At 47.5% G+C, this 14,669-nt stretch overlaps 1 protein-coding gene across 3 annotated transcripts in view; it reads left to right on the forward strand.

Annotated features, from left to right (window-relative positions):
- LOC143923518 (NACHT, LRR and PYD domains-containing protein 1a allele 5-like) overlaps positions 1-14,669 on the forward strand; it is a 182,523-nt gene that overhangs the window by 77,627 nt on the left and 90,227 nt on the right. For all 3 annotated transcript variants that reach the window (XM_077447239.1, XM_077447238.1, XM_077447237.1), the window contains exon 5: positions 6,966-7,237. In XM_077447239.1, coding sequence (XP_077303365.1) covers positions 6,966-7,237 — 272 coding nt within the window. The remainder of the gene's footprint in view (positions 1-6,965; positions 7,238-14,669) is intronic.

Raw genomic sequence — 14,669 nt, forward strand, 5'->3', positions numbered from 1 at the left:
AGCTTTCTTTTGGTGGTATTTGATCACCTCTGGGGTTTTTATTTTTTGCGCTATAAATGAAAAAAGACCGAAAATTTTGAAAAAAAAACGCATATTTCTTTGTTTCTGTGACAGAATTATGCAAATTATTAATTTTTCTTCATAAATTTTGGGCACAATTTATACTGCTACATATCTTTGGTAAAAAATAACCCAAATTAGTGGATATTATTTGGTCTTTGTGAAAGTTAGAAAGTATACAAACTGTGGTGCGAATCGCACAAAATTGATCACACCTGATGTACTGGTGGCCTATCTCGCCTCTTGTGACCCGAACAAGTCAGGAAAGTACAAATACCCCCCAAATGACCCCTTTTTGGAAAGTAGACATTCCAAGGTATTTAGTAAGAGGCATGGTGAGCTTTTTGATGTTGTCATTTTTTTCCCACAATTCTTTGCAAAATTAAGATTTTTCATTTTTTTATTTTTTTCCACAAAATTGTCATTGTAATAGGTTATTTCTCTCACATGGCATGTGTATACCACAAATGACACCCCCAAAAAAAATCTGCTACTCCTCCTGAGTATTACAATACCACATGTGTGGGACTTTTTCACAGCCTGGCCACATAGAGAGGCCCAACATGCAGGGAGCGCCATCACGTGTTCTAGGAGCATAAATTACACATCTAACTTGTTGACTACTTATTACACTTTTGAAGGCCCTGGAGCACCAGAACAATGACACATGGCACTGATGACAGATGGCACTGATACGTGGTAATGATGACACTTATACGTGGCACTGATGACACGTGGCACTGATGACAGATGGCACTAATATGCGGCACTGATGACAGGTGGCACTAATACGTGGCACTGATGACACGTGGCACTAATACGTGGCACTGAAGACACGTGGCACTAATACGTGGCACTGATGACAGATGGTACTAATACGTGGCACTAATACGTGCCACCGATGACAGATGGCACTAATACGTGGCACCGATGATGCGTGACACTGATGACAGATGGCACTGATAAGTTGCATTGATGACACGTGACACTGACAACAGATGGCACGTGACACTGACAGGTGGCACTGATGACAAATGGCACTGATGACAGATGGCACTAATATGTGGCACTGATGACAGATGGCACTATGTGGCACTGATGACATGTGGCACTGATGACATGTGGCACTTATACGTGGCACTGATGACAGATGGTACTGGGGACAAATGGCACTGACAACAGGTGGCACTGGGGACAGATAGCACTAACAGGTGGATGGCACTGGGGTGGATGGCACTGGGGCAGGATGGCACTGGGGTGGATGGCACTGGGGCAGGATGCCACTGGGGGAGGATGTCACTTTTTTTAACTTTTTTTTTTTTTTTTACACTGACGGCCGCTGCAGCCGTTCATCTCTCCCCTCTCACACTCTGTCTGTGTGAGGAGGGAGAGCGGCGCTGAGAGATGATCTCATATGTTTACATATGAGATCATCTCCCATTGGACACGCCGATCGTGCTGTAAACGGCCGCTGTGATTGGCCGTTTACAGCGATCTGTGTTTGCCCGTCATTCGGCTATAGGGTGGGCGCGAAGAGGTTAAAATCAAGAAAACAAAAAGAAAAAGAAAAACCACCGACGTACACCTATGGCGGTTTGCATGTGATAAAGCGGATGACACGCACACACTCCAGCTGTGAGCCGCTGGAGCCCGCCCACAGGTCTGGCGCACTCAATGTCCTCTGGCAACCCGCGATCACGGTATACAGAGGCAGAACAGGGATCTAAAAGTGTAAACAAAGCAAATTCCTGTTCTGTCAGGAGAGAAGTCAGAGATCTGCTGTTCCCAGTGATCAGGAACAGCGATCTCTGTCTTCTATCAGGTAGCCCACCCTCCCTACATTTAGAACACACCCAGGGAACACATTTAACCCCTTGTTTGCCGCTAGTGTTAACCCCTTCCCTGCCAGTGACATATATTGATCAGTGCATTTGTATAACACTGATTAACCACTTACCGACCAGCGCATCAACGATGTACGTCCTATTTTTGAAGAGGGATATCTCGGTAACGGCAGCAGCTGCTGCCACAACCGAGATATCCATCTCTTCAGGCGCCGGTCGGCTGTACGATAACGGTGGTCTCCGTGGCGGATTCGCCGTGAGATCACCGCTATTGGCGGCGGGAGAGGTGCCACCCCCCTCCCGCCGCCCTCCCGCACCTTCCGCCGCTTACCGGAGCCGTCGGTAGCGGCGGAGGCGATCGGGTCCTTTTGCTAGCTGGGTATGGAGACGAGTGAGGCTAAGATGGCCCCCACTCATCTCTATACCATAGGAGGACGGAAGCGACGTCAAAACGTCACTTCCGCCCATACCTCTTAAGTGTATATTTTTTTTAAATGTCATTTTTTTCTTTTTTTTTTTTGTTGCATTTTAGTCCAAATATGAGATCTGAGGACTTTTTGACCCCAGATCTCATATTTAACCACTTAAGGACCGCCGTATTGCCATTGTACGTCATCGCAATGGCACAGGCAGGTACAAGCACGTACATGTTCGTGCCTGCCTTCCAGCAGGTGGGGGGTCCGATCGGACCCCCTCCCGCTGGATACGGCGGTCCGGTTCGCTCCAGGAGCGATCCGTGATGAGGGGATGGCCGTTGGTTTCTTGCCACCCCCTCTGGATCGCTCCTGGCCAATATGTATTGTTTACATAGGAAGGAGGAAGTGATGTCATTCTCCTCAGGGCGGTCTTTTTGACCGGACTACGAGGAGAAGACTAGAAGTAAGTGTGCACCAACACTACACTGACATGTAGGTAGACACAGGCACACAAACCCCCCCCCCCCCCCCCCCCCAGTCACAGTGTCACTGATTGCATTGATCATTTCTTTACTGATCAATGCATTCAGTGTCAGTTGTAACAGTAAAAACTGTCAGGGCAGTTAGTGTTAGGTCCAGGGTAGCCCCCTATCACCCCCCAATAAAGATTTAACCCCCTGATTGCCCCTAGAGTTAACCCTTTCACCCCCTTTTGCCAGTGTTACTAAGCGATAATTTTTCTGATCGCTGCATTAGCGTCGCAATTGTCGCTAGGTAGCTAGTTATTTTTTTAGGTTCACCGCCAGGTTTTTATATCGCTAGGTACCCCGATATACTACCCAATAATGGTTTTAACCCCCTGATTGCCCCTAGTTAACCCTTTCACCCCCTTATGCCAGTGTCACTAAGCGATCATTTTTCTGATCACTGCATAAGTGTCGCTACTGTCGCTAGGTAGCTAGTTATTTTTTGAAGTTCACCGCCTGGTTTTTATAGCGCTAGGTACCCCGATATACTACCCAATAATGGTTTTAACCCCCTGATTGCCCCTAGTTAACCCTTTTACCCCCTTTTGCCAGTGTCACTAAGCGATCATTTTTCTGATCGCTGCATTAGTGTCGCTAGTGTCGCTAGGTAGCTAGTTTTTTTTTAGGTTCACCGCCAGGTTTTTATAGCGCTAGGTACCCCGATATACTACCCAATAATGGTTTTAACCCCCTGATTGCCTTTAGTTAACCCTTTCATCCCCTTTTGCCAGTGTCACTAAGCGATCATTTTTCTGATCGCTGCATTAGTGTCGCTAGTGTCGCTAGGTAGCTAGTTATTTTTTTAGGTTCACCGCCAGGTTTTTATAGCGCTAGGTACCCCGATATACTACCCAATAATGGTTTTAAACCCCTGATTGCCCCTAGTTAACCCTTTCACCAGCGATCACAGTACAAGTGTCACTGGTGACGCTGGTTAGCCAGTTAGTTATTTAGATTCCCCGTTAGGTTTTTATATAGCGCCAGGGACTCCATATACTACCTAATAAAAATTTGAACCCCCTGATTGCCCCTAGTTAACCCTTTCACCATTGATCACTGTATAAGTGTTACGGGTGACTCTGGTTAGTTTTCTTTTTATAGCATCAGGGCACCCACCATTTATTACCCAATAAAGGTTTAACCCCCTGATCACCCGGCGGGTGATATCAACTAGGTTTTAGGGTCAGGGTCTGCGTCGCCCCAGGCAGCGCTAGGTTAGTGCCAGTACCGCTAACACCCACACGCAAAGCATAAACCTCCCGTAGTGGTATAGAATCTGAACAGATCAATATCTGATCTGATCAGATCTATACTAGCGTCCCCAGCAGTTTAGGGTTCCAAAAAAACGCATTGTTAGCGGGATCAGCCCAGATACCTGCTGGCACCTGTGTTTTGCCCCTCTGCCCAGCCCACCCAAGTGCAGTATCGATCGATCACTGTCACTTACAAAACACTAAACACATAACTGCAGCGATCGCAGAGTCAGGCCTGGTCCCACAGTTTTTTTGGCAGCATTTTATATTTAAATCCGGAAGGCAGTGCTTGGTTTTCGGGGTCCCGTACATGGCTAGGCTCCCAAAAAGTCCCCCACATGTGGTATCCCCGTACTCGGGAGAAGCAGTAGAATTTATTTTGGGGTGTAATTTGACTTATGCCCATAGCATGTGTGAGCAATATATCATTTAGTGACAACTTTGTGCAAAAAAAAAAAAAAGTTTGTAATATTCCCGCAACTTGTGGCAAAATATAAAATATTCCATGGACTCAACATGCCTCTCAGTAAATAGCTTGGGGTGTCTACTTTCCAAAATGGGGTCATTTTGGGGGGTTTTGTGCTATTTTTTCATTTTATGGCCTTTGAAACTGTGATAGGTAGTGAGAAGTGAAATCAAAAATTTGCACCCTTAGAAATCCTGAGGGTGGTGATTGGTTTTCGGGGTGCCATGCGCAACTAGACTCCCAAAAAGTCCCACACATGTGGTATCCCCATACTCGGGAGAAGTAGCGAAATATATTTTGGGGTGCAATTCCACATATAACAATGACATGTGTGAGCAATATATCATTTAGTGACAACTTTTTGTAAAAAATTTTTTTTTTTTGTCATTATTCAATCCCTTAGGACAAAAAAAAAAATATTCAATGGGCTCAACATGCCCCTCAGAAATTTCCTTGGGGTGTCTACTTTCCAAAATGGGGTCATTTGGGGGGTTTGTACTGCCCTGCCATTTTAGCACCTCAAGAAATGAGATAGGCAGTCATAAATTAAAAGCTGTGTAAATTCCAGAAAATGTACTCTAGTTTGTAGACGCTATAACTTTTTCGCAAACCAAAAAAATATACGCTTATTGACATTTTTTTTACTAAAGACATGTGGCTGAATAAATTTTGCCCTCAATGTATGACTAAAATTTAGTTTATTTGATTTTTCTTATAACAAAAAGAAGAAAATATCTTTTTTTTTTCCAAATTTTCGCTCTTTTTCCATTTATATCGCAAAAAATAAAAATCGCAGAGGCAATCAAATACCATCAAAAGAAAGCTCTATTTGTGGGAAGAAAAGGACGCAAATTTCGTATGGGTGCTATATTGCATGACCGCGCAATTACCAGTTAAAACAGCGCAGTGCGAAATTGGAAAAAGACCTCTGGTCCTTAAAGCGGAGGTCCACCCTGAAGTTGACCTTCCGCTCATCGGAACCCTCCCCCCCTCCGGCGCCACAATTGGCACCTTTCAGGGGGGAGGGGGGTGCAGATACCTGTACAGTACAGGTATCTGCACCCACTTCCGGGATAGCTCTCTGCGGAAAGGGGCGTAGATTACGCCCCTTTCCGCAAGTGCCCGCCCCTTTCCGCAAGTGCCCCGCTGCCTGCTGGGAAACACACAGATCCCAGAGGCAGCGGGGACCGTCCTTATTGCGCAGTGCGACTCGCGCATGCGCAGAAGGGAACCGGGAAATGAAGCCGAAAGGCTCCATTTCCTGATTCCCATACCCAAGATGGCGGAGACAGGACCCGAGAGACGATCTAGAGATCGGCTTCGGGTGCCGACATCGCGGGCACGCTGGACAGGTAAGTGTCACTATTTTAAAAGTCAGCAGCTGCAGTATTTGTAGCTGCTGGCTTTTAAAAAAAAAAACGCGGAGTCCCGGCGGACTCCCGCATTAAGGTGTTTTTTGGTCCGGGGCTGTAGTGGTTAAGAGGACCTGTCATGCTTTTTTCTATTACAAGGGATGTTTACATTCTTTGTAATAGGAATAAAAGTGATCCTTTTTTTTTTTAAACAGTGTAAAAATAAATAAAATCAATTAAAAGAAATAATAAAAAAAAAGGTTTTTAAAAACACCCCGTCACGACGAGCTTGCGCACAGAAGTGAGCGCATACGTGAGTAGCGCCCGCATATGAAAACGGTGGCCAAACCACACATGTGAGGTATCGCCGCGATCGGTAGAGCAAGAGCAAAAATACCTTTTCACAGCATTGTATGTAATTTTTTCCTACCCATATGACAAAACGTGTTGAAATGGGTTTAGTATCATTTTAATTGTCTAATAACATGATGGGGGGAGGTGTGATATGCTGGGGTAATTTTTTGACACTCAGAACTGAAGAAGTGGCTTGGATCAGCAATGAAATATTACAGAAGAAGTCCAGCTGAATTTGACTACTATTGAATTCCAATTACTTTCTGCCTAGATTCACATTGATGCGATTTGGCATGCAAATCGGCAGCTATTGCTGTTAATGGCACCGTCCGAATCTGTGCAATGCTGACTTTGCAACGCTGCACCGATTCTCAAAAGTAGTTTCTGTACTACTTTTGGCGACTTTGGGAAGTGGGCAGGAACTCGCACAGATGTCTGTCAAATCGCCTTGCGAATTCGGACTGCAGTCCCTGGTTGAAATTGTGCAAGTTCATCTGCACTCACACAATTTCAAAACCGCTCCAATGTGAACCTAGGCTCAATCCCAAAGTGGAAGCTTAAAAATGGTAACTGTTTAAATATTTCAGGTGTCACATTCTGAACCTAGAAATCTATGAAGTTCCTGTTATAGGTGAAGTAAATATGAACATTTTGCCGCTATCCTGACATGTAGTAATGTTTTATCTGTGGCAGGAATAACTAAGGAGGACCATTTGATCAAATGTGCACACTTCGTAGATGGAAATATACTCTTGGAAACACCGTCAAAAATTGAACCTTTTTATCTGGTTGTGGAAAAACCTGTATTTTCGTTGTGGGGTGCCATACAAAAGATTTGGGGTAAAATGACCAAAGTTCATGGAAATGTATTAATGTACTTCAGGATCTTATGCATGGAAGATCGAGAAAAGAGAGAGTATAAAATTCATCTCTACTTGGTAACAGTTCCATTTCTGGATGAAGAGGTAACACTAGATCCTTGTTTACTGAGCAATCTGAAATGTAAATATTCTATTATCAAGTAAACAAAGTCAGGGCCTCTATCATGGCAGCAAAGAAAGTGGAGTAGAAAAAAAAGTTTTCTATTTTTACCTGGTCTGCTTGATTCTGGCCCGACTGATGTCTTTATCTCATCATGCTCCCATTTTATCATTTTTCTTGATCCTTGTACAGCAGGTGGGCTGCAGGTGCCTTGTCTTCCCCTATTTCAGAAATGCCTGGCAGAAGGAACAGCGGTGGCCGGCGTCCTCGCTGTCATATTGCGCATGCACGATCCGGGGCGAGGTGGAGGTCCACCTGTCAGTTCTCCATATCATTCGGCGTCGCCTCTTCTTTGCATGCGCGACCACTCGGCAATGCAGCGCCAATCTTGGTTTCTGGAAAAAAAGGCCAGTTTTGCCCTTTCTACCCCCCCAAAAAAAATGAACTCTCAGTGGTGATTCATGGGATTAGCCCTCCCACCTAGAGGGTATTTAAGGTCAGCATCAGGGTTAGCTGTCAGAGTCTCCTCGCCTGTGCCCTGCTAGGTTTCTCTGACGCTGCTCTGTGGTAGATATTCTTTTACTAATATATATATATATATATATATATATATATATATAAGAAGGCCCGTATGGTGGCCTGAAATTATGGGAGGAGCTCAGAGATCTAGGGCCGACTATTCGAGACCGTTCGTTAGAGTGAGTTCAGTGTCCGTGAGTTCCCGTGTTCGTTAAGTCTCGTCTTCGTGTCCGTGTTACGAGTCTGTTTTGTCTTTGTGAGCATTCGTGTATTATCCTCGCCTGAGTGTCGCAATACTCGAAACTTGCCGTTGTTTTTCAACGCATTTGGTCCGGCTGTCGCAGGTAGGGCTTCGGCTCCCATTTCTCATTTCATGTTATTATGTCACTAAACTGTGATACTTTGAACTCACGAATCACTCACTAACATTTCACAAACGTATTCCGATCTTGTCGCACACATTCGTTACCACGAAACATTGGTTGCTCCTTAGCTTCTTGAAAGAAGTCGTTGTCACTTGTCCGTGACACCACGTTGAGCATTCATTTCACAGAAATTTCGTTATGCGGACCGAATCACTGGTCTCTACCAAACGCCCAGAATCGTTCGGATCATTTCAAAATTCTGAAAACAATTGCTCACCATGTCCAAAGTTCTAATCAAACCGGATCATTTCAAATCATTTCATTCATTTCTGTCACGAGTTGCGCTCCGATTCGAATCTAGTCGCATCCCCGATGCACCGATTCGCTCTGGTGTGCTCCAGTTATCGGCCTCATTTCAGTACATGCTCCAGAGAGAGAATCATTGGCAGGTTCAGGCACAACTCGGATTCTTGTCTTTGTCATGGCATATCATTTCTGGTCACTTATTACGCTCCGTTATGAATCCAGTCGCATTTCAGCAATGCACCAATTCGCCTCGGTGCGCCCAGTTGTTTGGCCTAATTTATGTACATGCTCCAGAGACGGATTCTTTGTCGAATCGTTGGCCAGTCGCTGATTCCGGTCTCTGTCATGGCATATCATTTCTTGTCACTTATTACGCTCCGATTCGAATCCTGTTGCAGTTAAATGCACCGATTTGTTCCGGTGTGCCCAGCTGCTTGGCCTCATTTCAGTACATGCTCCAGAGACAGGGTTTATTTGTCGAATCATGGGCGCATTCACTGATTCTTGTCTTTGTCATGGGTATCATTTCGTTTCACCTACCACGCTCCGACACAAATAGTCACACCTGTGCACTAATTCGTCTCGGCGTGCCCCAGGACAGGCCTCATTTCAGTACATGCTCCAGAGCCCGTTTCGTGCTCGGTCGCAAAGTTACGGCATGGCGATCCGGGCCTCTGTCATGGCGGGCTCACTCATTTCACTGTCACCTCCTGCACCCCGGTTCGAACCCAGTTGCTTCGCAATGTTCAGGTTCTAGCCGAGCGGCCTTGCTCATTTGGCCTCATTTCACTAATTGCCTCATTTCAGTACATGCTCCGGAGTCCGGCTCGTTGTCAGTTGCGTCGGCGACACGATCGAGTCGCGCCTCTGTCATGGCAGATTTCTCACTTAAAGGCAACATTTCATTTTTGTTTGTTCGTCTCATTTCATTTTCATTTCATTTCATTTAAAAAACAAAACAAAAAAAAACACATCACCTCACCTAAGTCACTATTTCAGCTAGTTGTGTGAAAACAGGTGTGGAACTCTCAACAAGTTTTACTTTCATGTTCTTAGGTCAGTCAAGTCACAGTAGGTCCACCCTGCACCTGTTTGGATGGTGCCTCCTTAGGTAAGGGAAAAAAAAATAGGGGGGGGAGGAGGCACATGTAAGCAGGAGTGCACCTCCTCTTCGTTATATGTGGTTATATGATGGTATGTATACCATCTGAGATCACCAGCGAGTCTTGTAATCCATGTCACCCTGAATAGGTTCCGCTCAGAGGAAAATCCAACCCCGAAGACAAGTTGATTCGCCCAGGCCTGGACTACACCATCATGTCTCTGGCCGGCAGTGGGGATCTCACAGCCCCGTTGTCCCCATCCCCAGTTTCAGAGAGTGGCAGCCTGCGGTCCCCTAGGGCATGGACCATTCCTAGGCTGGCGGCAGAGTTGAGGCGTAGAGGTGTACCCTTCCCTGCGACTGCTAGGAAGGCCGAGCTCTTCAAGCTCCTCTTTCAACCTCCAGCCATGGCAGGTCCCAGTATCCAGCAGGCCTCCCTGGATTCTATCGCCTCTTCCATCACGCAACTCCATGCCCTAGTGTCTTCCCTGGCTACCTCAGTTTCTGAGGTCCAAAATAGGGTGGCTCTCCTGGAGACTCCCCTGCCCGTCTCTTCTCCCGGACCAACAACTCAGGCAGTGGCTGTTCCTCTCACAGGTACCACAGGAGGCGGGACCGTGGTCTACCCTTCCCATCTGGTCCCGGCCAACGTCAGGAAGGACATCCTGGAGGGCAAGGATGTCAATCTCGCTTCCTTGCTCAACTCCACCCATGATCTCGCGGAGAACAAGGCGTACACATGGGGGGATGTGTCAGTGGTCCTCAAGGCCAGAGACCCCAGGCTGGACAGAAAACTTTCAGTTATAGAGTTCACCTTGGCCTTTGACATATTGAAGGATGTTGTCTGCTCAGCCTCCCCCAGCAGGAGGGAGGAGCTGGACCAGTACCTCCACACAGTTGTAGATCTGGGCTACAAATACGGTGGCTTTGGGTTTTACGACTACCACCGCTCTTTCTCTGCCAAAGCAGCCGCTAGACTCCTACAATTTCAGATGCCTACTGACTGGAGCATCATGGACACTGAGTTGTTCTGCCGCCACTTCGCGGGCCTACGTTCTCCCCTTTGCGCAATTTGCCAGTCAGCCACCCACGATGCCACCTGGTGTGCCAACTCAACAGCAGTTCGCCCCTCAGAAAATCCTTCAACCTCGGGTACTGCTCAGGGCCAACAGGCCCCCGCACGCCTACCTCAGCTAGATAAGTTTGGGCATCCGGTCAAAACCGTAGGAGGTGCGGCAATCTGTAACAACTACAATTATGGCTCGTGCAACTTCAGCCAATGCCGGCTGCTCCATATCTGCACCCTGTGCCAAAGGGCTCACCCTAGACTCATCTGCGAGGTGAAACAACTTAAAAAGACATGACTAAGCCGGGTCGACATTTCTTGGTTCAGCTTCTACCTGGCGGCTCACCCCACTCCAATGCTGTCCATCTACCTTGTTCAAGGCTTCACCCAAGGCTTCCATACGGGTCTCATATCTTTCCCCCATGTTACGTATGAGTGCCGGAACCTACGGTCAGCGGCCTTTGATGAACCAGCCATAGACCAGCTCCGGTAAGCCGAGCTAGATCGGGACTTTATAATAGGCCCTTTCACCCAGCCCCCCTTCAACACCTGGAGAGTCAGCCCTATCGGGCTTGTTAAGGGTAAATTTTCAAATAAATTGAGATTGGTGTACGACTTGTCAGTGCCTCATTCCTCTCCTATCCCCAGTCTTAATTCCCTCACCCCCTCCGAGGAGTTCTCGCTCAAATATGCCTCCGTAGACATGGCTATCCAGGCCATACTCAAGACAGGCATGGGCACCTGGCTTTCTAAAGCCTATATCGCGGATGCTTTCAAGCTCCTCCCCATCCACCCGTCCCTTTGGTGCTGGCACGGCATCAAGTGGAGGGAGCTCTATTATTTTGCTACCAAGTTGACCTTAGGATCTAAAAGCAGTCCCTGGCTCTTTGACACATTTGCTCAGTCACTTACGTGGGTCCTGCTACACGTAGCCCGATGTCAGGAAGTTATACACTATCTGGCCGACTTCCTGTTGATTGAGCCACCCGGCTCACCTCCAGGGGCTTGGATAGATTGAGGGTAGTTTTCAGTAATCTCAATATCCCTATTGCGGAACACAAGGTGGATGGTCCAGCGCAGTCCATCACTTTTCTCGGGGTTATCTTGGACACCAACACCATGCAGGCCAGCCTCCTCACGGATAAACTAACCTGTATCAGGACCGTCCTGAGGGACTTCACCCGCTCCCGGTCATGCACCAAGAAACAGTTGCAATCTCTTCTCGGCATGTTAAACTTTGCCATTCGCATCATCCCCCAGGGTTGCTCCTTCGTGTCCCGCCCACTAGTGCTACTGTCCCACACGCACGATCCGGAGCAGGTCCTCAGTCTTGATGCCGCAGATCTCTCCATGTGGGAGAGGGATACGCCATTCCAGGATACTGTCATCCTGGAATGGCGTATCCCTATTTATTCCCTCTGTATCTTCCCTTTCACCCCAGGTAGTGACCGACGCTGCTGCCTCCACAGGCTTTGCGGCGATTTTTGGCCACCTCTGGCTTGCAGCTCCCTGGCCTCCCCAAATACTGGCAATACCCGGCTTCTCCGAGACTTCCTCCCTGTTGAATTATACCCTATAGTAGCAGCAGCACACGTCTGGGGTCGCAGCTGGTCGGGTCAAACCGTGGCGTTCTCAACAGACAACTTGGCCACCGCAGAGATTATCAATAAGGGCAGGTCTAGGTCTCTAGCGGTGATGTCCTTCCTGCGTCGGCTGGTCCAGCTCTCCTTACTACATCAATTTAATGTTTACTGCTCCTTCATCCCCGGTAAACGCAATTTAGCAGCAGATGCTCTCTCTCGGTTTAATCTGGTTTCATTTTTTGAACAGGTACCCGAAGCCGAACCGATGTCAGCAGCTATCCCGGCCTGGTCCCAACTGACCCTGGACTAGCCCTACACCTTCTAGCAGCAACGGACCTCATCAACCTTTCCCTCTCGCGCAACACCCTCAAGGCCTACCAGACGGCCTGGAGGGCCTTCAATCGTTTTTTGGCACGCCATGGTACAGAGACATCCCGTATCAAACAAATCCTGGCCTTTAGCTCCTACTGCCACTCAGAACTCACTTTATCCCACAATACAATCTGGCTGTATCTAGCCGGTGTCCAACATTTCATGTCACTCCAAACCCCTACTGAACCCTCATTGTTCTCTTACCATGCCGTACGGGCCGTCTTGCGTGGTGTCCAGAGGCACCAGCCAGTGATCAGCACCAAAAGCCTGCCTATCACAGGAGACATCTTCAGAAACATGTCAGATGTCCTGGCCACATCACCTTTTGGTCTACATCCTAGCATAGTCTTACAGGCAGCCATACATCTGGCCTTCTACGGCTTCTTACGGCCAGGTGAATTCACCTGTAGCAGCCCCACAGAACGCATGCTTCGCAAACACCACCTGGTCCGTTGCGAAGACCATTTTATCTTACACCTGGCAGTCTCCAAAACACAACAGATTGGCTCTGGTACGGACGTTCATTACTATAAGACCAACAACAGCTGGTGTCCAGTCTCCACTCTCACCCGCCTGTTGTCCCTTCTGGCCGATCAACCAGATGCTAGTCCACTCCTGCCATTCCTTGCCAAGCCCCTAAATGCTGCCCGGTTCATGGAACATGTTAGAATACTCCTATGTATGCTCCAGCTCAACCCTGCTCAGTACTCCGGACATTCATTCCGTATCGGGGCAGCCTCAACAGCCTCCCATCAAGGGGTCCCTGGTCACGTGATCAAAAAGCTGGGCAGATGGAAGTCCACCTGCTTTGCCCGCTACATTCCCAATCCACAAGTGGAGATGGCCCAGGCCTTCGTCAAGCTCACTCAGTAACTAAGTTGAGTCAATAAAGCACAATCCCTACCTGAATGTTTTTGCCCCCTTATTTTGGTATACGATACGTTAGACCAAGGCACACTTTCAGGTCCATTTCAAGTGGTAAGTTTATGCTAACCCTGTTTGTCATCCTTATCCGTACCGGCCATAGGGCTCTGAACCATAAATAAGAAGGCCAGTATGGTGGCCTGAAATTATGGGAGGAGCCCGGAGGGGTATTTAACCAGCCCGTTCGGCTGCGTTCCTTGTCGGTTCCTGTGCGCGATACCCACCCTTCCACCCCCTTTTTAGGGCATTTTTCAAACCATTATACTCCTCACGAGAGTACTCATTTCACTTCATTTCATGTTCATTTCATTTATCCTCATTTCTTATCTAGGGTATGCCCCCTTATTTTGGTATACCGTACGTTAGACCAAGGCACACTTTCAGGTCCATTTCAAGTGGTAAGTTTATGTTAACCCTGTTTGTCATCCTTATCCGTACCAGCCATAGGGCTCTGAACCATAAATATATATATTGTGTTCTTTAAAAAAAAAAAAAAAGGAAAAACTCCTTTTCCATTTCCCTTTCTTGCTATATTTCCACAGCTGATCCTTATGCCCAACTCCACAATGAGCCATTCATCTCGCAACAAAGATCCTCACACTTCTATTAGGTATGAGACCAACTATACATGAGTATATAAAAAAAAAGTGCACTCGCCAGCCTAACGTGGATCTCTTAAATTGTAGCCCTGTCCACTCCAAGGGGTCCAGAAAATCCTCAAGGCACCGTGACGACGACAGCCCAGGCCGCAGGTCTTAGTCTTCACGCCACCGTTCCCGCTCGTCAGGTCGCAGGTCCCATTCCTCACGACATAGATCAAGATACAGAAGACGAGATCGGTCCCCCTCTTCTAGAACCCATGCAAAGAAATGCTGGACCTGTGGGGCTACTCCACTGTCGAACAAAGTGGTCTTTAAGGACTGTTTTGCGGACTATGCGTCTAGCTGCGAGCTAGAAAGTCAACAGGTTGTGGATCTGCTTAAAAGAACAATGAAGGACTCCTTCTCTGAGCTTGCGGCTTTGGTTCCCTCTCAACCAGTCCCGCAGATGTCCCAGGTTCAGGATACAGAACCTAATCTTCCCGATCCTTTTGTAGTCAGTACTCCTCTGCCTCTGTCAGGCCGACTGGCTAGAGATTCTCCACCTGAGAACTTTTCGGGGACTCTTCAGAAGAGTCAG

The sequence above is a fragment of the Lithobates pipiens genome, unplaced genomic scaffold, assembly GCF_037356315.1.
Source record: "Lithobates pipiens isolate NorthernLeopardFrog02 unplaced genomic scaffold, aLitPip1_a1.2 Scaffold_22, whole genome shotgun sequence".
NCBI classification, from domain to species: Eukaryota; Metazoa; Chordata; class Amphibia; order Anura; family Ranidae; genus Lithobates; species Lithobates pipiens.